The 24,089-nt window shown below is 44.7% G+C and overlaps 2 protein-coding genes across 5 annotated transcripts in view; both read left to right on the forward strand.

The window, feature by feature from the left end:
* Window positions 1–11,926, forward strand: part of STIM1 (stromal interaction molecule 1) — a 176,297-nt gene extending 164,371 nt beyond the window's left edge. For 2 of the 4 annotated variants that reach the window (XM_058545744.1, XM_058545746.1), the window contains 6 exons: window positions 1,221–1,388; window positions 1,903–2,003; window positions 2,283–2,518; window positions 3,715–3,807; window positions 5,481–5,547; window positions 9,989–11,926. In XM_058545744.1, coding sequence (XP_058401727.1) covers window positions 1,221–1,388; window positions 1,903–2,003; window positions 2,283–2,518; window positions 3,715–3,807; window positions 5,481–5,547; window positions 9,989–10,505 — 1,182 coding nt within the window. In that variant the 3' untranslated portion in view covers window positions 10,506–11,926. The remainder of the gene's footprint in view (window positions 1–1,220; window positions 1,389–1,902; window positions 2,004–2,282; window positions 2,519–3,714; window positions 3,808–5,480; window positions 5,548–9,988) is intronic. The other 2 variants (XM_058545745.1, XM_058545747.1) reach the window with 1 other exon arrangement.
* Window positions 11,927–13,417: 1,491 nt separating this feature from the next.
* Window positions 13,418–24,089, forward strand: part of RRM1 (ribonucleotide reductase catalytic subunit M1) — a 33,725-nt gene continuing 23,053 nt past the window's right edge. Inside the window, exons 1-4 of the mRNA XM_058545748.1 lie at window positions 13,418–13,640; window positions 19,176–19,264; window positions 21,454–21,631; window positions 22,750–22,850. Coding sequence (XP_058401731.1) covers window positions 13,622–13,640; window positions 19,176–19,264; window positions 21,454–21,631; window positions 22,750–22,850 — 387 coding nt within the window. The 5' untranslated portion in view covers window positions 13,418–13,621. The remainder of the gene's footprint in view (window positions 13,641–19,175; window positions 19,265–21,453; window positions 21,632–22,749; window positions 22,851–24,089) is intronic.

A 24,089-nucleotide genomic window follows, 5' to 3' on the forward strand; every position in this document is an offset into this window, starting at 1 on the left:
TTTATAGTTTCTTTTTTAAGGAACAAAAACCAAATGAAGATTGGTCCTCTCATTGGCTCTCCAAGGAATAAAGGTGTTCTGTCATTAGCTAAGGCCCTCCCAGTCTATCTTAGGCTGTGGAGGGGACCTCAGGCCTGTTCTGGGATACTCGCTTTATTGGGTGAAGTTGGCCATAATGGAACTGCTCTGGGATTCTGACCAGCTGAAGGTCAGTGTCCAGATGGGGAAGTTGGGGAATCACTTATATTGTGGTAGCCTGGGTGAGATGTCAAGGAATCCAATGTATATAACGTCTGATGTACTTTCAGACCTTTCATACTTGAGTGCTTTTTGACTGTCTGCGTCATCGTATGCTCCTTGCTGAGAAGTCAGTGAGGACATTTCTGCTTATGCATTGGTCCTTTCATGTCTTGGCCTCTCTTGGCAATGCCCATGTTAGGTGTAAGCATGCTTGTTGTCTTCTCACCTTGTAGAGAGTGCCCTTCAAAGCCTACCTGCCCCGCTCAATGGGAGAACCACAGACAAAGTCTCTGGGCTAGAGGAGACTTTGGAGAGCATCCAGGCCAATCCCCTTTAGAATAGCAATCATATTTAAGGTCTCTCTGACATGAGCCTTCACATACCTCCCATGATGGGGAGCTCACTTTCTGCTGAGATCACCCCCTCACTTATGGTTTGGATTTGCATGGGAAAAGTGTTTTCTTGCACTGAATTGAGATCTGCTATAGGAAGCACAGGGTCACACAGCCAGTTGAGTGACAGACCAGGGACCAGGACCAGATTTCCAGATTCCAAATCAAGTGCTTTTTCTGCCACATCGTGATCTCTTGAGGTCCAAGCACAGACCCCAACTCTCAGAAATGTGATTCACTGAGCTGACCCGTGCCTCAAGAGACAGGGAAAATTGTTGAGATTGGCTGCATGACCAGGAGAGGCATCTCATGTGTGGGAAAAGAGTGCTCTAGTCTGGTGGCAAAAAGGTCTCAATTTGCGTTCTGGTTGACACTACTGATTATGTGACCTTGAGTAGGTTACTTTCCTTTTCTGAGCTTGCTTCCTTGTATATAAAAGAGAATAATCCTTGCCCTGTCTCCGTAATGGGAGAATTGTGAAGCTCACATGAGAACGCAGATAAGAACTCTAAATTCTGAAGTGTCATACACAGGCATTGGAGAGGGTCATGTTTGTAGACGTGAACTCATGTCCTCTTGGCTGCACAGGTTCGGGAGGCCTTGAGGAAAGCAGAGAAGGAGCTGGAATCGCACAGCTCATGGTATGCTCCAGAGGCCCTTCAGAAGTGGCTGCAGCTGACACATGAGGTGGAGGTGCAGTACTACAACATCAAGAAGCAAAATGCTGAGAAGCAACTGCTAGTGGCCAAGGAGGGGGTGAGACCTGCCCTCCTGCTCCCCTCTCCTCCTTGCCTCCCTCCCTTTCACCCACCCTTCTTCCTCCTCTCTGCCCCTCCGTCTCCCTCCTGTTGGACAGAGATGTCCTGGTGCTGGGTTCTGTTTCTTTTCCTAGTATACAGCTCCTGATAATTCCCCTCTGGAGAGGGGAATGAGGGTATGGGGGTGCTCCCACCTGCCTTCTGGGCAAGATGTGGCAAGTGGAGGCAGGTAGAGGGAAGGCTCTGCCAGCCCCGGGCTGCTATGGGGACAGAATCCTCCCAGGGCTGGGATACTGCCACGAGATCCCTTTGCTTCTCTCGTTGCCTCTGTTTTCTTTTTTCCTCTGCTCTTTTCCCTCTTCTTGCCTTCCTTTTCCCTTTCTGTTCTCTTCCTTTTTCTTGTGCAGCCTAAGCTGTGCTAGGAGGAGGGAGACCCAGCCACAGAAAGGCATTTCTCATTTTTCCAACCTCTAATCCCTGCTTTTTTTAAGCTGAGGGTCTCATCTTTGCAGGCCGAGAAGATAAAAAAGAAGAGAAACACTCTCTTTGGCACCTTCCACGTGGCCCACAGCTCTTCCCTGGATGATGTGGATCACAAAATCCTAACGGCTAAGTAGGTAGCACCTGTTGTCCTCTGGCGATGTCCATCCCATCCTCAGGGTTTGAGGGTGTACAGGGCCTCCAACCCCAATTCTACTTCTTCACTGGTAGGGGGACAGGTCTGGTCTCCTGCCCCAGCCCTTATCCAGCTCCCACCTTGCTCTTAATTTTTATGATTTAATTGTGTTTCTTATTTACACATACCCCCCAACTTGTTCCTCTGATAAGAGGCTCATTCCTATTGGGGCTCACACCCAGCCCATGCCTGAAATTGTCTTTCATCTGTCTTCAGGCAAGCTCTGAGTGAGGTGACAGCAGCACTGCGGGAGCGCCTGCACCGCTGGCAGCAGATTGAGATCCTCTGTGGCTTCCAGATTGTCAATAACCCTGGCATCCACTCACTGGTGACTGCCCTCAACATAGACCCCAGCTGGATGGGCACTACGCGCCCCAACCCTGCCCACTTCATCATGACTGACGACGTGGATGACATGGATGAGGAGATTGTGTCACCCTTGTCCATGCAGTGTAGGTGACCTCCTGGGTGAGGACGAAGGAAGGAGCCTTTGGTGCACAGGTTAAGAAGTCATTGGCCTCTGCCGTGCTTGAACAGCATGTGGGGCAGATACCAAGGAAGATGTTCAATTCATGACCTTGGTTAATAAAGCACATTTTGCATCAGGCTCTTCCTTTCTAGTTGTCTTTTCAGTGGTTTTTTCCTTGCTGTTTGCTCTGTCTACCCTCTGGGTCTATTGTGTCAAATGTGTCTCCTGCACTCTTTGTGTTTTTTAATCCCTTTATTCTTCTTTATTCCCCCCATCTACCTTTATGAAAATAATCTCTTTTAGTGGTTCATAATATAAAAATGTCATTCATTTTGACTATTTATCACTTTTATTTATTTTCATTTTTATTCCTTCTTCCTAATTGCTAAAGTAGATGAATGGAATGTCTCTTTCTCTCTGCCTTTTTGTGTGAGGCCCCAGGGAGCAATAGTCCCTGACAGTGATATAGCCCTAAATCCTCCAAGCCAGAAATACATTCTTGCGCAGGAGGCATCTCCTGCGCAAGCATGTCTGGCTTTCCACTGAGCTCTTGGACCTCCCCACCCTCTGTCTTGGGTCTTCCCACTCCCTTTTCTCCCCTCTGAGTGATGAGAGCTGAGTAGAGCAGAGTCAAAAGAGACAACACTCTGTGGGAATTCTTCAGTGAATGAAGGCACTTATCCCTTACTGGCCCAGTTGAATTTTTCTCTGGATCAGAGACTCTTTTGGATAAACAGAATAGACCTTTATGGAAAAGCTGTTGTCCTGGGCCCATATCCCACGAGTGCAGAAGGGATGGCGGAAAGCTGGGGCTGGGTTAGGGCTCACTTTCAGAAAGCCAGATTCTTTAATCAGGCTGGATTTTAGCTCCAGACAGTATTTATTTGTAAATTTCTTCAATGATATCTTGCCTCTGGCCAAGCTCATTGTCTCCCTGGTCTGGTATCTTGTCACGGCTTTAGTCAAAGGCCCAACAAGGTTGGGATCACTGGCAGGCATAGCTTGATCCTGATGTATTGATCTAAAGACTCCTATGTTCTCTGGGTTGGGAGGGACCTTCATTAACTTTGAGCTACCCACTCCTTGCCCCTGGCCCTTCCCTTATCCCAGTGATGTGCAGGCTGAAGCCCTCTGTAAATCAGATTCTCTTCTCATTTTGGCCTGGCCGTTGGACCCTAGATGCTGCCTGGCTGATGGGGCGTAGGTTCAGTGACCGCTCTCTCTGCTCAACATCCGCCGGCTCGGATGATCAGTCCCTCTGGAAATACCCGGGTTTGAGGAGCCCCTTTGGGGCTTTTGTTTTTCCAACTTTGGGGACTAAACCAACACTCCTGCCCCACGGGCCCCTTCTCCTGCCTGTCTCACTCCCCTGCCTGCTCCCTCTGTTCCCTCAGCACTGTCCCTACTAACTGCAGGGAGGGGTTCGGGGGTGAGAAGAATCAGCCTGCTCAGCTGAGGCCTGGAGAGAGAACACCCATGGTGATGGAAGGCTTAGGCTTTTCTTTTCAGCCCAGCTAGACGGATGTCCTGGTGGCCCTTCTTCCAGCTGGGCTGGGATGGAAAGAGGGAAGGAAAGATCCTCCCCCTCTTCTTTTTGTGCTTGTCTCTTTTCCCTTTCTTTCTCCCTTTCCCTCTCCCTATTCCATGCTTCCTCTTCAACCGCCCTGTCATTCCTTGAAAGCTACCAGCCATAGAAGCCCTGCCTCCCCAGTTATCCATCACCGTGGAACTGTGCTCTCTCCCTACTGGCCTTTCCAAGGCTTCTGCCATGCTTGTAACCTGGCCCTTTCTCCGATGTTTAGGGAGAAGGCAGAGAGGCCTGTTTAGCAGGGTAGCAGAGAAAAAACAAAGGTGTGAATTTAGTGTTCAGCTGGAGCTGGAGTGAGCCCAGGGGGATGCTCCAGCACATTCCTAAATTGCCTGGCACCCACGTAGCCCTTCACTGGACGTGGTGGCCGACATCTTCCAAGAGCCTGATTTGCAACATTGATCCAAGAACTGTTTCTTTGTTGTTTACATGCTTATTGAAGGAAATTTGGAAAGTAAAAGACTAATAAACATGAGTATAGTTTTTGAGCGCCTTCTCTTTTAGTCTTTCATCTGTGAAATTTTTAATAATTTTTTATGTGGTCAAAATAATGATAACCACTGCTATTTACTGAGTGCCACGAACTGTGTCAGGTACTTTAAATACATTATCTTGAAGCCTCATGACAACTCTGCAGAATTTTATAAATTAGGAATTAAAATAGGGAAGTAAGTTACTCAAAGTCACAGCTAGAAGTGGAAAGGCCTGGTTTTAAACTCTAGTCTTTTGTATTCTATAGCTCAAGTTATTTCTTTTACATATAATTTTGTATCCTTTTGTTTTCCCTAAGCATTTTAATAGGCATTTTTCTATGTTTTAAAAATCTTTTCATAAGCAGAATTTTTAATAGCTGTATAGTCTTCCAGCAACTGGATGTATCATCATTTTCCCATTATTCCACCTTTATGTTTACTTCCATACAATTATTAATAATGATGTGATGAACATGTTTGTCTATAAATCTTTGTCTAAATTGTGAATTATTTCCCGAGGTTGGCTTTCTAAAAAGGCTGGTTCTTAGTGCTCTCCCGGACCTTGCCCCCAACTCCTACCCTTCCCTGTCCTGCCTGTGGCCTCCCACTAACTGCCTTGCCATTTCCGTTTATAGTAATGTTGGCCCTAGGTCTCCTTCCATTGCGATCGTCACTAAAACTGACCTGGGCACCTCGTCTTCAATTTCCCCTTCCTTTTAGGACCCCTGGTGGGAGGTTTTTGGGAGGAGGTGCCCCAGTCTCCATATTGGGCACCCAAAGGCCCAGAGTGGTTTCCAGCAAGCATTTCTCCATGGGAAAACCTGCTTGCCTGCCAGCCCAAAGTAGGCTGGCCCTTCCTTACACTTTCTTCACTCTCCTTGCAGCCCCCAGCCTGCAGACCAGTGTCCGGCAGCGCCTGACGGAGCCACAACATGGCCTGGGATCTCAGAGGTTGGTAGAGGGCGAGGCTGGCCACTTCTTGACAAGCCGGGTATCTCTGCGGCGAATGCGCAGCCTTCCATCTGGACAGTCTTTCAGTTCTGAAGGCCACGAGACCAGCTCTCCATCTGCCTCTGCTTCTTCTTCCTGCTCCTCTACCACCATCACCACCACCACCACCACCTCCACCACCTCCATCACCACCGTCCATGTCCACCCTGTTTATTACCACCACAGCACTTCCTATTTCCTCCAGATGGAGCCCTACCCTGACCCACCCCCTTCTGACAGCACCGCTGTGATGCCTGGGCATTCAGAGAGCTTGGGGTATCAGCTGTCTCTCTTCTCTTTCTTTCTTCCCTTCCTTCCCTTTTTGCTGCCTTTACCTTGACCTCTGCCTGCTGTCGTCAGCTGGGGGGTATGTGCAGTGGGGCCTCTTTTCCTTGTCCTATCCTTTCCCAGCCCTGGGACTCCTTCTTAAGGTCAGCCTAACTCCCCACACCTTTCTTCCCTGCTCTGTTTGGGGTTTTCTGACTCTAAAAATGAGTAACACCCCCCCCCTTCCTCACAGTCCTATAGCACTTTTGCCTAAACTATGCACTCTTACATCCGTTATCTCAGTGGAGTCCTTACTCCCTTTACTCCTTCAACAAACATTTGTTGATATCTACTCTGTCCCAGGCTCTGCTGGGCATGGGGATTCATAGATGATAAGATACAATGCAAGCCATCAAGAATTACAGTCTGGTCTGGGAGAGGTACATAATAATTGTGGGACAACTTGATAAGTGCTATGGGTGTTGAGGAGGGAGTGACTAACAGTGTGTACCTGGGTGGAATGCTTCACAAAAGAGATGACATTTGTGCTAAAACCCTGTGTGCAGGAAAAGGAGAAAGTGTATTCTAGGTAGAGGAAACATCATGTGCAGAGGCATGGAGGTTCAAGAGAATATGATATATTTGTGGTTAGAACGTTGGATGTGTGTTGGTGGGAAGGGGCAGCAGATGAGGCTAGAATGATAAAGGGCTCTCAAAGGCAAGGGCTTTGGCCATTACCCTTTAGGAGATGGAGAACTCAAAAGCGTTTCTAAAAGAAAGTGAATTGGTCAGATTTGCATTTTAGAAATAACATTTTAGTAGCTTGTATAAAAGAAAGAAGGAGGAGACTACAGGAATTTGGAAGTCATTGCAGTAGACCACTAGGGAAGGTAAAGAGGTCTTGGCATGGAAAGGAGAGGATTAATTTGGTAACTGGCTATGAGGAGTGAAGGAGAGGGAAGAGTCTAGGATGACACCCAGGTTTCTAGCTTGGGTGACTGAATGGGTGTAGTACCCTTCATGGAGTTGGGGAACAGAAGAAGGGAAACAGGTTTAGGGGTTTTGGACAATAAAAGTTTATAGGTGGGGTAGGCGTTAAAATACTCACTTTCAGAGTAGGAAGTTAAGGTTCTGAAAGGTTAAGTAATTTTCCCAAGGTCCCACAGCTAATTAGGAGCAGAACACAGACTAGAACTTGGCTTTCCATTCCAGGACACTCTATGGATATTTCTGTCCTTCCACAGGGTCTCAATAAGTGTAATAATTGTATAAGAATTGGTGAAAGGCTTTCTCCCACCTCCTGGTCGGGCAGCTGCAGGGACTTTCCCTACTAATACCACAAGATGAGAGGCTAGGGTCAGAACAAGCCTGGAACAAGCTTGGACTCAGAACGTCCCCCTCCTCTGGAATGACCTCGCATCTCTGAAGTGACCACAGCCCAATCCTGGCCTCTGGGCTGCAGCCTGCTTACCCTGTTGCTTTCTTTTGGTCCTGCCTCACTCTGGATACCAGTCTCTCTAGCTCTGCCTCTTGAACCTCTGGATAGTTATCCTTGAGGGCTGTTCCTTGTTCTTTCACAAAGGGACTACCTTTACTAGTGTTATCACTCAGAAGAGCTGCTCATCTTCATTCTCATCCTCATTTTCATTCAAAAGCCTAGGCAGGGAGACTGCCCCTCCGAATACAGATGGAGAGGAATGAATTGGGTTGGGGGCACTAGGGGATGCTATGAATTTCATGTTCCAAAGCCCAAGCTGAGGGCAGTGGGAAGGGAGGATGGGGAGGTACCTGCATCCACCTGGCCTGTTCACTACTTAATTTTCTTTTGCACCATGCACCAGAGGATCATCTCTAAAGGCAAACAGGCTCTCTAGTAAGGTTAGTAGCTTGGGATGGGAGCCCAAGGCAGCCCAGCCTTTGGGGAGGGACACCCCTGGCCTGAATTTTCTCAAAGATTCAGGGAGGGAAGGTGAGCTTGCCTCAATGGGCCTTTTCCCTCCTACACCTACCCGGGCTTCCTCCCAGGTTCTTTTCTTGCTTTGGAAGTCTCAGCTTTTCGTTGATGATGGAAGTATAGAGGGATGGGAATCATGACCAAATGGGACTGTGGGCCAGGAGGAGTGACCAACCTCTTGCCCTCTCTTCTTTAGCATTAGAAAGGTCCTAGGATCCTCACCTCCTCAGCCTAAAGGGCCCCTTTTCCCAGTGTGGTTCCTTCCCAGAACTTCCTTCCACTGAGCACCTTGCTCCGTGGTTCATATATGTATGGAAAAGTCAGGATATGGAGAGGATCATCTTGGGGCTTAGAGAAACAAGGGCACATTTAAATAGAAGCAAGGACAGTATCAGATATATGAAACCAAATATGAAAGTGAATATTGGTAAACACTAAAGTGTGTGGCTGAAACAGTATTTGTAGAATAGGAGTTGGAGCTGGAATTGTTCTCTGCTATCTCTTGTCTCCAGGAAGGTACTGGGCCCAAATTGAGGCTGCTTAGTTAATACTTTCCCACTGAGAATTAAACCTACAACAGCTATGAGCCAACCTCCTGCTTTTGCCTGTTTTAGGGGCCTGGTGCCCTCCCTAATTTCTGACCCATAGCCGCCTCCTTTCTAGGTCCTGTGGTGCTCTCCTTTCCCACTCATGACTCCTTCCCTTTGGCTTCCTGACTTGGATGTTTAAGCATTTCCCTTAGCCTTCTCCTCTGCCTCTGCCATGGGTTCTCAGGCTTCTGGGAAGGCAGAAGGAGGGTTAAAGGATTGGCAAGGGACCCCCACATCTACCCTTTTGTCTGTAGAGGCAGGAGGGGTGGCATAAATGGTTCATGGCCTTCTTAGGGATAGCCAGCCCCTTACAGGGTCTCGACTTCCTGGACTAGCCTCTGTGTGTGCATGTCCAGTGTGCAGTGCCACATCCGCATAACTCAGCCTTGCAAAGAAGCCTCTTGTGACTGGCCCACATATGGGTCTTCCAGCTTGACTGGCCTCATCATCTTCATTCCCACGATACTTGCTCCATTTCTAAGTGCTTTGCCAACATATTTGATCCTCCAAACAGTCTTGCAAGATAATTGAATTGGTATTGTCTTCATTTGGCCAAAATTGAGGACCAGCAAGTTTAGATGACTTGTCCAAGGTCACACAGCAAGCCTCAGGCAGAGATGGAAGTTGAGTCAGACTTTATGACTTATAGTGCACAGCTCTTCTGAACCACTGCTCTGTAAAGGCCAATGCCCTGTCCTTCTACACCTCCCTACAGTCTCCCTGTCAGCAGAGCTCTGAAAAAGGCCCCACCCTTCCTGCTGCCAGCTGCCTTTGAACTCTGAAACACTTCTTGTGACCCCCTTTGAATCCTATGAGGGGGTTGGAAGAGGCAGCATCCTGGCCTTTTGGGGTGGGTGAGGGATTGTTTGCAAGGCTGTTCTAACCTTCTCCTCCCCAGCCTGGGTCAGGCCCACTTATTGCATGTGCCCTGTTCCTTGGGGCCTGGCCCAGACTGGATGTGTCCCAGGATGTGACAGGAGTAAGTAGGGGAGGAAGACATGGAAAATGGTGACTCAGAGCAATATGTGGGTTCTGTGTTAGCTTAGGGCTGAGTCCTAAGAAATCTAGCCAGCTATGGGAAGGCAGAGATTTTATTGAGGAGGATGCCTATGCAATTGAAGTGTGTGGTTGCACCAGTTTAGGGGCTGGGCATTCAGCAGGGGTGGGGCCCAGGCATTAGAAAGCCCTTTGCCAGACAGATGATGGTATAATAACATTTGTTTTTGTTGTTTGTCTCTTCTCTCACCATCACTTTTCTTTTTTTCTCTCCTGGTCTTTCTTATTTCCACCTGCTGCTGCTTTTGCTATTCTTCCTCCCCAATTTTATTCTCTTCTCCCTGTCTCTTCTCCAATCTATCCCCATTCCTGCCTCCTCTCTCATCCTGTATTTATGGCTTACTCAACTTCCTTCTGTTCTCATTCTTCTCTTTCTCACCTACCTCTTTATTCTGTTTTCTCTCTCCTGCCCCTCTCTTCATCTCCACTTTCCTACCCTGTCCTTGGCATCTCATGTTGTCCCTCTCTCCTCAACTTTCCCCCTGTCCCCCTATCCTGTATGTGTCCCTTTCTTCCTCTCTGCCCTGTCTTGCAGGGATTTGACCCATTCCGATTCGGAGTCCTCCCTCCACATGAGTGACCGCCAGCGTATGGTCCCCAAGCCTCCTCAGATGGTCCGGGCTGCAGATGAAGCTCTCAATGCCATGACTTCCAATGGCAGCCACCGGCTGATTGAGGGGCTCCACCCAGGGTCTCTGGTGGAGAAACTGCCTGACAGCCCTGCCCTGGCCAAGAAGGCACTATTGGCGCTGAACCATGGGCTGGACAAGGCCCACAGCCTGATGGAGCTGAGCCCCCCAGCCCCACCTGGTGGTTCTCCACTTTTGGATTCTTCCCGTTCTCACAGCTCCAGTTCCCCAGACCCAGACACGCCATCTCCAGCTGGGGACAGCCGAGCCTTGCAGGCCAGCCGAAATACACGCATTCCCCACCTGGCTGGCAAGAAGGCTGCGGCTGAGGAGGATAATGGCTCCATTGGTGAGGAGACAGACTCCAGCCCAGGCCGGAAGAAGTTTCCCCTCAAAATCTTTAAGAAGCCTCTTAAGAAATAGGCAGGATGAGGGTTTCAATGGCAGGACAGCTTGTCCTTCCCTGGTCTTTTGCCTCCCCTTCCCTCCCTTCCAAGATATCTGGCCCCTAGAGAGGGAAGGGCATGGGAAGGGCTGGCCCAGGGGCCTGGGCACTGTACATACCTGCCCCCCTCATCCTCGTGTCCTTCAATATTATTTATTAACTGACCACCATGGCCTGCCTGCCCTGCCTCCCTCCCAACCCTGGGCTGCTGCTGTCACTCCCTCTCCACTTCAGTGCATGTCTTAGTTGCCGTCCCCTCAGTTCCCAGCTCCACTTCTGGGGTCCAGCTTCTGTCTCTGCTGTCCCAGTTTTGAGTTTTGGTTTCTTGTTTCTCTCTGTCTCCTGCTTTCAGGCTCCTCTCTCCCACCACTCCCCAACTTCCCTTAGCAGCTAGGGCGGAAGATAGGAGTAACTTCTGACTCCTGTGCCTCAGATCTGTTCCACCCCATCTACGATGGTTTTGTTTCCCCGAGACTGGGGCCTAGGGCCTAATATTTGAAGTTTATTCTTTGAGAGTGTGGTGGGCCAGAGGGAACCTCAGCCTGGAGCTCACTTAGGCCTCCAGGGGTCCGTGGGGGAGTGAAACCAATTCCCAGAGAACAAGCTGTTAGAGAGTTTTGAAGAGAGACCAGGCTAGGGGATAGATTGAGAGAGACTTCTCTTAGTTGGAGGATAGGTAGATGCTAAAGTTGTGGGCTACAAGGCCCGCACACCTTTTCTCTCTTCTCTCACCCACACCTGCATCTCTTTTATCCCTGCTCCCCGACACTGCAGGAGGATTTGTCTATAAGAGGTGCTGCCCAAATGCTCCCAAGCATCAATACTCCTGGGTCTCAGGACAATTGGCTCCCCTGGCCATGGGAGCCTCAGCCATGATACAGGGCTCTAATGGGGCCCTGAAGCTGTTGGGCAGGATGTTGTTGCATTTGAACCAAAAGACAGTTTAAAATTGAAAAAAGAAATCTCCTGAATTTCCCAAGTGCCTGCACCACATACTCCCCTGACCTTGTCAGACCCCATTTTCATGTTACTGCATAGCCTGGGCCAGAGGCTCAAAAAGGACACAGCCAGTTTAGGGAAGAGGGTAGCTAAGGAAGATGGTGTAGGTGAAGGCGGCTGTGTGACCACTTCCCCCACCCTTCCCACCCTCTAGACAACTCTCTCCCTTACCTGTTTTTGCTATGGCTGTAAAGGTATTTTCCCTCTGCCCCATTCCCTGCCATGACTTTACTCTGGGATCCTATTTTGGGCCTGGGGTGGGGACACCTGGGGCTGGTCTTAGGAGGGTGCCAAGCTGCAGACTGCCTTGTACCCCCTGGACACCCTCACATGGGTTTTTCTGTGTTATTTCATAAGACTCTTTGAAGTTCAATAAAGCATGTAGGAGATTTTAACCTCTGCTGGCTTTGACTCTCATTGTGTTCTCTGTGGTCTGTGTGGCATGGCAGACAGGGTGAGGAAGAGACTATTTCTCCTCTGCCAGGGGAAAATGAAACTCTAATACACATACCCAAAAGCTCTCTGGATAGGGTTACCAGATGAAATACAGGATGTCTGGTTAAATTTGAATTTCAGATAAACTGATTTTTGTATAATTATGCCCCATGCAATATTTGGGACACATTATTTATTTATTTTATTTTTGGTGAGGAAAATTAGCCCTGAGCTAACATCCCTTGCCCATCCTCCTTTTTTTGTTTTCTTTGGCTGAGGAAGATTGGCGTTGGGCTAACATCCGTGCCCATCTTCCTCTACTTTATATGTGGGACACCTGCCATAGCATGGCTTGATGAGCTGTGCAGAGGTCGGCGCCTGGGATCCCAACCTGCGAACCTGGGGCTGCCAAGTGGGGGCTGTGTGGACCTAACCACTATGCCACCTGACCTGCCCTGGACATATTATTTTTACTTGCTAAATTTAGCAACCCTACCTCTAGGCCATCCTGACCCTATCTATCCTATAGCTTCACCTATCACCACTGACTTTTAGAATTACTTCTAAGGAAGCTTGGGATGCATCTGGAGGTCAGTGAGGAACCAATGAAAGGTTTTAGGAGGGGCTGTCACATGAGATTTCATAAAAACCAGTTTATGTAGCCCAAATCAGAAGCTTCTACATCAGTCTGTATGTTTCTCACCTTTTCTTAACTCCCTACAGTCACCAAACTCAAACCCCTTCTACCGCCACAGCCTTATTGCTAACCCTGTCTCTACCACCATCCAGTGGAGAATTCTAAAAGCATGGGTCATGGCCCTGCCCTGCTGAAAACTCTCCCAGGGCTCCCATTTCTGTCAGAATAAAATCCAAGGCCGTTGCCCTAGCCCGGGTCTCTTCCAACCCGACTGAGTGCCTGACTTCCGGCCGACCTAAGAGGCCCGGGCTCCCGGCTGCCTCCGCCTGTCGATCTCAGGCTACAGCCCACATCGGACGGCAGCCTCGGGTTATGTAACAGTCTCATAATGTAACAGTCGTCAAGCAGCAGTAAGCAGCCTCATAATGTAACAGTCGTCAAGACAAGAAAAAGTGTATGGGATGGTTGGGTTTTTGCTGTTAGGATTTCAAGAATACTTGAACCGTCTTGACGTCGGCGGCGGCGCGCTAGCAAGAGGGGCAGGGCTAGGCCTGGCGCGCTCTGCGCGCTACATCCGGCCCCGGGGCCTCAGATTCCGCTTTGCCCACACCCAACATGGCGGCGAGGGAGCACGTTCCCGCCGGGCGTGCCCACACCTAATGTGGCCGCAGGAGAGGCGCAGTTTCGGGGGCCCCGCCCATATTCAACATGGCGGCCATTGGGAGAGCCCGACTCTCTGCTCTGCTAGTCCTGCCCACCGGCGAGGGTGCTGGCAGCGTCGAGTAACGTCATTGGAGCTCCGTCGCGCCGCTTTTGCGTCGTGGGTGGCGGGAGCGGGAAGAGGATTCGGATTGTCGCGCCTAGGCTCTGTGGAGAAAGTGCTGTCTGGCTCCAACTCCAGTGCCTGCCCCTGAGCAGCTCCTGGAGCCCGACCTTTCGCACACTGCCACCTTCCCCATCCCGCCGGCGCCTCAGAGCTGCAGCCCTGACTTGAGTCCCTCAGCGCCTCAGCCACTAGCTGCGATGCATGTGATCAAGCGAGGTGAGAGGCCGGGGAGGGGGCGGCGGGGTGGTGGGAGCGGGGAAAGGGGCCGGGGCTGCCCCCGCCGGAGCAGTTGGCCGCGCCCGCCCGCCTCCGCCGCTTCCCGCCCTGCCCGCCGCTTCTTCCCGCCCTGTCAGCCCGCTCGGCCTTCGGGCTTCCGTCAGTCGGCCCCCCATCCCCTCTCGGGCCCTCAGTCTGCGTTCCCTCGGCTTTGTGGTCCCGCCGCGTTTCAAAAGGATAACACCTCCCTCTCTCGAGTAGTTACTGTTTGCGCCTCCCCGCAAGCCCCCGAGGCAGGGATCGTTAGCTCCTCTTCACAGATGGAGAAACTGAAGCGCAGAGAGAGCTTCGGGCACTGACGCAGAGTCACCCAGTTAGTTGATGGGGAAGCCAGGGTTCAAACCCATAGCTCGCACCGGAGTTTTATTTAAAAGGTTTATTTGAAGACTGTGGGGTTGATGACCTGCTCTAGGCACTGGAGGGAGCTAGGAAAGAAGGGACTCTGACCCTACACGGGCACCCATCAGCTTCCTGATCTCTTTTGTGGAGTGAGGGTAGGAATGCGGGGCGACAAACACCAGATCTCAGCCTCAGACATCTCCCTGGAGTTTGCTCTTTGTAGATGTGTTGCCGTTTGCCCCAGGAGTAGTCCCAGAGGAGTTACAGAGACTGAGACAGAGTTTAGGAGAGAGTCTTTCCCCGCGATGGCAAGAGATACTAATCAGGGTAGAGTGGCCAAGACATCTTCTGACAGGAGGGGAACCAGGAAGAGAAAGGGACTTGTGTTCTTCGTCAACCGTTATTTCCCATTAGGCTTGCTCGGTACCTTCTTTGTGCCAGCCCTTTGCTTGGCTATGTGAAATTATAAGAGGAGACGGTCCCTGCCCTGGGAAAAGGTTTAATCAGGTTGGAAAAACAAGAGCAAAACATACTTTTAACAGAGAACCATATGAGACAGGTACAGACAAGTTTTGAGTCGAATCTACTTGCCTCTGTTAAAGCAATAAAGTTATTTCAAATTGTAGGCACTTAGTAAATACTGGTTGACTGGGTGTTTGCTTTGCCCGCTCGGCTGTGAGTGTTTCATAGATGAGGACTTTATGCCCACACTTAGCACAGGACCTGCCATGAATAGATGCTCAAAGAATGAATGAAAATAATTTATTTTAAAATGTATGCTGAGTGCTGTGGGTATGTGTCCAAGTGATTTAACTACAGCGAAGAGATGGAGAGGTGGACAGTGGTGGCCCTTCTTCCTGTTTTTAGTGTCCTGAGAACATCATTCTCTGAATTTCCCTAGTCCCCCATTTTATTTAGCTGATGAGACCAAAGACCAGAACACATAGTGCACTTTTATTGGTCCATTCCTGTGAGTGAGAGGTGAGCATCCAGTTTTTTAGACCTTTAGAAAAAGTTATGGAAGAATGAGGGTCCTCTTATGATAAATCTGTAACAGAGATGAATTGAAAACTTGGATGTAGATTACTGGAGTGGGTAACACCTCTGCGTTGAATTTTTAACCTTTTGGGTCCACTTTCAAATATTGTAGTTTAAAAAGTACCACCTACAACAGGCTCCAAAAGGCAGGGCTTATTTTGTTTCTCATTCCTTCAGAGAACATAATTTGATCCAGATGGTTCACTGCTAGATTCTGCCAGTGTAGCATTTAGCATGGTGTGTTAATATACAAAATTGTTCTTAGATTTGTTTTATTTTATTTTTGATTTTTAATGTGCTTAGGGTTTTTTCTCCCTCTCTCTTATTTTTGGCGTGGCAATGTAGTAGCACACTAACTCCCATAGTTTCTGTTAATTTTAATGTAATTGTTCAGGAGGGCAACTGGCAGTCAGCCTACAAGTACTTCTGAATGTGCTAATATCTTGCTAAGCACCATGAGGGAAATAATAGAGGGAGAAGGCAGCTCCATCTTCAAAGACCCTAGGATTGTTAAGGATGTACGAATAATCCATATGAAAATTGTTAGATAAGAGAAGGGAATGTAGATGAGTTTTTCTTATCTGCTATCTTGAGCTCTTTCTTGATGGGAGAGAATCATATTGCTCAAGGAGATTAAGATTAAGAAATAAAAGTTGAGAACCCATTGGAATAAATGCAGTGTAGCTAACTGAGTTGTGCTTTGGAATTTAGTATAGTGTTTCCAAAACTTGACTGTGGATTGTAACCCACAGTAAAAATTATGTTTTACATCATGACTGAATACACACTTGTATGTATGTATATACATAAAACTGAAACAAAAGTTTGCAAAATAATACCTTCTAAGCATCCATTTGCACTCTGATAATCTCTCTTATATTTCAGATTCTTTCTCTATCCCTTCCTCTTTTCCCTCCCTCTTTCCTGCTCTTCCTTCCTCCCTCTCTCCCTCTCTCCCTCCCTTCCTTCCTCCCTTCCTCCCTTCCTTCCTTCCTCCCTGCCTCCCTCCCTCCCTCCCTCTCTCTCTCTCTCTCTCTCTCCCTTCCTTCCTAATCCCCTTTCTTCCTTCCCTCCTTCCTTCCTAATCCCCTTTACAGCCCACTGTATTATTTTACAAATCTGTGTGGCTACTGTGCCGGGCACTGAGATTATAGTGGTGAGTAGGCAGACATGGTTCCTGCTTTCAAAGATCTTACAATAAATTGAGAAAGATAGACAAAAATGTTGATGTAATAAAATACGATAAATACTCTGTTAGGTCAAGTATAGGCTATAGAGGCCAATCATTCAATTATTCAGAAAGTATTTATTCAGTACCTCTTTGTGCCAGGTACTGTTTTAAGTGCTGGGGATTCAGCAGTGAACAAAGCAAGCTAAATCCCTTTTCTCATGGAATTTACATTCTAGTGTGGGTGAGAGTGGTAAGTGTATACGAGAAACAAGTAAATATATAAGAATCAGTTATATTTTAGATAGTGATTAGTGAGATGGTGATAGTAAAATAGGGTAATGTGATAAAGATGAATGAGAAGATAATCTTGGGTTAGATCTTCAGGGGGGAGCTGACATTTGAGCTGAGCCCGGAATAATACTAAGAGCCAACTGTGAAGATCTGTGGGCTGAACATTCCAGGTAGAGGGACTAGAAAGTTTGGACCTTGTAGAAGAGGCACATCCTTGGTCTTACAGTATTAACAAAGTCTTCCTGAAGAGAAGAATTAAAGAAGACAGCTTGTAACCAAGAGGAAATCAGACAATTAGTATTCTAGAGGATTTCAGAGGAGGAAGAGGTCAGTCTGAGGTACAATGGTTGGGGCAGGTTTCATGGATGTGGTGAGAATTGGAGAATGAGTAGGAGTTAGATGTATGGAAGGGTGAAAGAGGGACTTTCAGTCAGAGTAAGGTATAACCAATGGCATGGATGTGGGAATGGGAGGCCCTATTGGGACTTATGATATTTCATAGGGACCAGTAGAAGAGGTGATGTTGGGCTAAATTAAGGAAGGCCTTGCTTGAGAGAAGAGGCTAATAGTATAGGCAGTGAGAAGCAGGGATTAGTGATGTGATAAAATCAGCATCTGGGTTGAAAAAATTGACCAAGTGGAATGATAGGCTGGAGAACAGTGAATCATTCGTCCTTTAGATCTTTAGTGTGCCTCCCCTTTCCATTGTGAGTTAAGACAATTGCTGTTGTACTTTTGTCCGTTTCCTGATTAATTTGGTAGCTGCAGAATTCTCAGTTTGCTAATAGTGCTTTGTGGTTACCTATCTGCCTAGTTGGCCAGTTGGTAGAGCGTTGAGGGCTCAGTCCTAGTGTGGGGCAGTTAATTTACTCTATTTCAGAGTTAAACACTATGTATATGAGTCTGGTTAGAGAAGGAGACCACAAGGGTGATCAGAAAGAGAAAGACTGTCTTAGTGCTAACGTATCAATGTAGAAGAAAAACTGACTTGTTCTATTGGTGATGGGTTAGTAGTAATGTCTTACTGTTCATTTATTCTTCATCAAACGTTTGAGAACTTGTCTTGGGTCAGCCATTGAGCTAAAAGTGAGAATACACATGTGAATGAGAATGCCAGATGTAAACACATATTTAGCATGTTGCCTTTTAGTTAAAAAAGATTGAGGAGACAAACTAAATGAGTCAGTATGGGACACTAACATTTATTGAGTGACTGTTGTGTATGAGATACTGTGATCGATGTTTTCCCAGTAAGAGCATCTTTATTTTTAATGAGAATTCATTAATAGTTTTAACTCTACCAAAGTTCTTATACCAAAGCACTTTTTACCTTATCTCATTTTATTGTCGCAATAAACTGATGAGGTAAGTAGAAGAGGTCTAATAATTTTCTAATAATTTACAAATGAAAACCTGTGGTGACTGATTATGTTATGTGGCTTACCTAAGGTTAAAACTATTTAGTGGTTGGATATATCTACTATAAATAAAGGTTGGATGAGCTGCTATTTGAAGTTAAACTAAGAATAATAGGACTTTTTGTTAGGAAGGACAAAGAGGATTATGAACTAAATGCAAAATCCTAAAAGGACTAACTAGAAAAGGTCTACATGTATTTGCTTTCATATCCCCAAAATATTAAAACTAAGAGGTTGCCTCTGGAAGATTGTGTTAAATTACAAATAGAACTACTTCTTTACATGATGTGAAGTAAATTCAAAATCATTAATCACCCTAGGAGAGTTTGTAAGCCAAATTTATCATGAAGGTATTAGAATGAAGACAGGTTTATAAATCATTTAGTAGTCAATAAATATTTGAGTACCTACTATGTGCTAGGCCTTGGTCCTTGGTCTGGGCACTGGGGAATACATTGGTAAATAAAACATGCAAAAATCTTTTCCTTTTTAGAAGTTATATTCTAGTGGATGGGTGGAGAGAGTCACACAATAAACAAATATGTAAGCAAAATATATAGTATGTGAGATGATGGTAAGTGCTATGGAGAAAAATAATGCGTAGAAGGAAGAGGGGGATGAGAAGAACAAGGCTGTGTTTGGGGCATTACAATTTGAAATAGGGGGATCGGGGAAAGCCTCATTGAGAAGATGACATTGAGCAAACACCTAAAAGGGGTGTAGATAGCAAGGAGGCCAGGGTAGAGTAAGTGAGGAAGTTGGGAGAATAGAAGTTAAAGTTGGGAGGGAAGGAGGCACACAAGGCAGGTTGTGTAGGATTCTGTGGACTATTGTAATGATTTTGACTTTGATTCTGAAGGAGATGATAAACCACTGTTGGAAGTTTTGAGGGGTGTATGGTCATGATTTTGACTTAAGTTTTAAAGAATAATTTTGGCTGCCATGTGGGACAAGTGGGGTAACGTCATTTGGGAAATTATTGCAAGAGTCCATCTGACTTACAGTGTAAGGAAAGGGAAGACTTTCAGTATAGAATCCCTACTTTTTGAAGATACAAAAATAATCTCTTGGTGAATGTGTTGGGAGTCTGAATCTTTTATCTGGGAAATAGCATTTCATGTTGGTCAATTTAAAAAGTTCATATGTCGATTACATTTGATTCTTTGATACTGCTATCTTAATAAGTGCTAACATGAATTGTATGGTTTGATGTCTCAGATGGCCGCCAAGAGCGGGTTATGTTCGACAAAATTACATCTCGAATCCAGAAACTTTGTTATGGACTCAACATGGACTTTGTTGATCCTGTAAGTAAATATGATTTGTATCTTGGGTTCCTTGCTTCATGTGATTCTTTTTACTTGTCTTTTATCTCTGGCCCTCCATTCACTTGATACATATTTTGGTTTGGTATTCTGCTTATGGCATTGGATATAAAATGTGAATTCATTGCTTAAAACTTTTTTCTAAATTTTGGTTCTGTGCTGTGAGTTCTGACTTTTCAGAGAACTATAAAAGTGAGCAAAGAGAAAAACTGGACATTAGCATTTCATATTAGAGACTTCCTTGAGTAAATTGTTTTTATTCATAAGTGGAAAAGCCTATAGTAAATTTGGAATTGTGGTCATTTGGCTAGAAACTGGTTTGAAATTTCCTTTTTTGTTATCTATGGAGAAAGGATACATTTAAGTAATAAAAAGTAGATTTCATGGACAACATTTACATTAAGGAGGACAAACTATTCATAAACAAGTTGCTCTGCTTTTCTCCTTATCTTCTGTAACTCCTCTACTCTAGACCCTCATCATCCCTTATCTAGACTGCTGTCTATAGTGGTCTCTAAAGTGTCCTTCCTGGTCTTCCTCTAATCTTGCCCTCTTCAAATGCATCTTCCACATGGCTTCCAAAATGATCTTCCTAAAATGGAGTCTCTAAGAACCTGTTTTCCAAACACACCCATGTTGCCCCAGCCTTTTTTGGGTATTTTATCTGTACTGCTGTAGCACTTGTGCTAGCCTCATAAGCATTAACCCCATAACATGGAAATTAATTATATGTCTCTGTCCTCCCCTAGAATTGAGGGTGGGCTGTTTCTTATTCTTGTGATATCCACAATGCTTGGCATATATATAGATGCTTGAGATTATACAATGTTAAAATATGCTTATCATAAATTCTCTTTCACCTTTAGGAATTTTAGACAGTAATTAGAATAGTAGAATGTTAGAGTTGGAACAAACCTGAGAGATGATCCTCTTTCATCTTCCTTGTTTTATAGATAAGAAAGATCCAAAGAGAGAAGGGGAGTGACTTGTACAAGTTAGTAGGAGTGTAGGAAGAAGAACCTAGGTCTCTTGACTCCTGGATATTCTATTGCCTCATGCAGTACCACATTTCAAAGTGCAAGGGTGCCGTAGCACTCAAGCTTTCTAGGGTAGATTCAGTTGGAAAAGTCTGTATGCTATTAGGTCTGGCACAGTTAGCACACAGATGTTATTTTATCCTGAGTTCTGATTACTTGCCATGTTGCACCACAAACTATTTAAAAGACTTCAGTACTCTTTTACTGAACATAACTTACCTGCTGGATCTATGAAGAAAGTGATCAAGAGCAACTTAGGCTTAGGTATAATGTAATTGGAATAGATTGTCAACTAGTAATTATACACACATGCATATATACAACTTAGAATTTGTTTTTCTTAAAAATATATGATAATAGCATGCATTGTGTGTTTTAAAAAGGGGAACGTCTTAGAATATTGTCTTGAAAACAGTGAAATGTGGTGAGGTTGAATGAGATGTGGAGCCAGAAGACTTAGACAGTAACCTTAGGCAAGTCCCAGTAACCTGAGCCTTGGGTTCCTCATGTAAATCGGTGATAGTAATAATACCCATCTCACAAGGTGATTGTGAAAAATCAGAGAAGATTATGAAAGTTGAGACACTTTAATTGGTGAAGTGCCAAAGAAAGAGCAGTCATTACATTATTTGATGACTCAGCCCCAACTCTCATTTATACCTTTATCTCCTTTAATTTGAATGATTTAAGTTTGATTCATCTGCTTTCCTGTACTTGTTCTTAGGTAGAATTAGGGAAAAATGAGTAAGTATGTAGCTCGAACCCTGATCACATAGGGAGAATTTGAATGAAAGATGGGGAAATACTTATGGAATCATTGGTCTGTTTTTAGCTATTTCCCTGTGAGACTGTTAATCTTTGTAAAAGCTATACTTAGGTTTTTGAATTTATTTATTTATTATTTTTAGTGACACCCTTCATTGTAAATATAGTATGCATTTTCTGGCAGCTCAGTTGGTTTATGAATTCTCATTACTAAGTTTCCCACAGCCCACCATTCTGAAAGATAATTTTTCAGAAAAGGAAATTGTCTGTTTTATTTTGATACAAATTGGATTGTTTTCTTCATTACTCTCTTAAGGAAGCTATTGGTTCTTGGGGAAGCTCAAGTAATTCTTGGTTTGGTTTTTATAGGCTCAGATCACCATGAAAGTAATCCAAGGCTTATACAGTGGGGTCACTACCGTGGAACTAGATACTTTGGCTGCTGAAACAGCTGCGACCTTGACTACTAAGCACCCTGATTATGCCATCCTGGCAGCAAGGATTGCTGTGTCTAATTTGCACAAAGAAACAAAGAAAGTGTTCAGTGGTGAGTCTAGAGGAGGAAGTTACAAAGAATTTAGTATTCTCAGAAAATTTACAAGGATACTAGAATGAAACCTTGGATGTCAGAAGAAAAAGTTACATCTTGTTTAAAAAAGCAAAATGTGCAAGTTAATGGCAGAGGGAGAACTAGAACTTCCTATTTCTCCATGCTGCTGACCTGCTGTATGGGAGGGTCAGTGGATCCTTTTTTTCACCTTTTTGTTCTGTTTTTTTTGAAACCCATGTTTAGACAGTTCGTGGTGGTGGTGTGGTTGGAAAAATGAATAATATTTATTGATAAGTTCTGGTTTAAACAAAATATTACAGAAAATCTTTTGTCACCATTAGCAAACACTTCATTTCATCACTCCCATTTTACAGCTCAGAGAATGTGGGCAGAGGAAAGTTAAATAATTTATTTGGTATGTAAAAAGTGGTATATAAGAAGTCAGCTGGTAGACTGAGATTAGAAGTATTTTGGCTCTCAATTCCAGATCTATTATGTGGGGCCTCAAATATTGTATCTCCCTCTCCAGTAGATTTATTGTAAAGATATCGGTTCTCCCAGAAATGATCTATAGATTCAAGTCTATTCCAATCAGTATGCCAGCATTTTGTGTGTGTGTGCATATGTTGTGTGTGTAAGTATTACAGGTGAAGGCAGGGGCCAAATACTGCTATGACGTCTTGAAGAAGAGCAGAGTGAGAGGGCTTACTAAATGTGCATAAACAGAAGTGAAATGTTCGGGGTGATAGATTCTGAATTTTAAGTGGAGTTTCTGTGTTCTGTTAGGATAAAAAAAAATTGAGATTATAATTTCTACTTTTCTTTATTTTCAACCAGTAATTTTCAGTGGGGTTGGGTATCAGAATCACCTGGGAATCTTTTTCAAACTATAAGAGCCTCACTCACTCTGATTCTGGAAGATTATTTCCTTAAGTGAGGCATTATTATGTATTTATTCAACATATATATGTTTATTGAGCGCTTTGTATTGCTAGGCACTAAGGTGGGTTGGGATGAAAAAAAGGGTTGAGAACCACTGTTTTAAACTATTACCTGACGATTGAATTAGCTGTTAAGTGATTTTGATATTTTTATTTTCTGTTGTGTTTTTTTAGATGTGATGGAAGATCTCTACAACTACGTAAATCCACATAATGGCAGACACTCTCCCATGGTGGCCAAGCCAACACTGGATATTGTTTTGGCCAATAAAGATGTATGTGTAATGCTTTTCTGGTGAAAATGTTTTATAGATTTTTTTTTTAAAGCAGCGAATACATTTAAAAAAATTTAAACACTACGAAAGATATAGGTAAAAAAGTAATTCTTTCTCCTTCTCTGAATCCTAGTTTTCGTCTAGAAACAACGTTTTATCATTTTAAAATGTATTTTTCCAGAGCTGTTCTATAACGTGTGTGAGTGTGTGTGTATACATATTTTTCCTTTTAGTGGTAGTGTGCTGTGCATACTATTCTCGCTGATACTTTTTACACTTACAGAAATATCTTAGAGATGATTCTGTACCAGCGTTTATGAATTTGCCCTATTCTAACAGCTGCGTAGCATTTCGTTTTATAGATATATTGTCATTGTACGTATATTTAAGAATCACTCTGGTGATGAATATTTGATTTCCATTTTTCACTGCAGTGAATATCCTTGTATAGTAGGTGATTTGCTCATAAATGAGTATATTGGTAAGATAAATCCCTTAAGTGGAATTGCTGAGCCAAAGAGTATATGCATTCAAAATTTTAGTATACATTGTGAAACTGACTCCCAAAAAGGTTGCTCAGGTAAAATTTTGAGAGATCTTGCTCAGCAACTTAAAAATTATCCATCTGTGTTCAAGCCCCTTTCTTAACTAGATCCCAGAGGACAGAAGGGAAAAGATGTATGGGTCTAGCTAGCCATTTTGTACACAGGATTTATTTACCATGGATATCTGGAAAGATTAGAAACCAGTTTTAACTTTAGGTAATAGAATGATTAGTTGACTGTCTCTCTAAATATGTATCTGATGTTCAAGAAACTGAGAAAACCAAGTTTGCGTGTTGTTCATATGTATGATCTTGAAGACAGGTTAAAAACAAAAATAAAGCAATAGTAGCAAAAACCTGTATCTAAAAAATAAATATTGATAATCAGGAATTTCAGTTCTTTGTTTTTCATGCTAGGCCCCTACTTGCCTTTGGCAACAAAGATGCCCTTAAAAATTTAAGACAAAGAGAAGAGTTTCATATAGATTTTTCTAGTCCTTTGATGTGGGTCATTATGCAGAAACACTGTTAGTATTTTGAAAAACTGGCTCCATTTTTCTCCATCCAAAATGATTATTTGTGCCTAATTGCTTTTGTTTTCCTGTAAATTTCTTTATAGCCTACAAAAACTCTATAACAATGACCAGTTCTGCTGTAAAATCTTACTGTCCAAATAACAGTTTGTTTAAAACCTG

Source organism: Diceros bicornis, chromosome 7, assembly GCF_020826845.1.
Source record: "Diceros bicornis minor isolate mBicDic1 chromosome 7, mDicBic1.mat.cur, whole genome shotgun sequence".
NCBI classification, from domain to species: domain Eukaryota; kingdom Metazoa; phylum Chordata; class Mammalia; order Perissodactyla; family Rhinocerotidae; genus Diceros; species Diceros bicornis.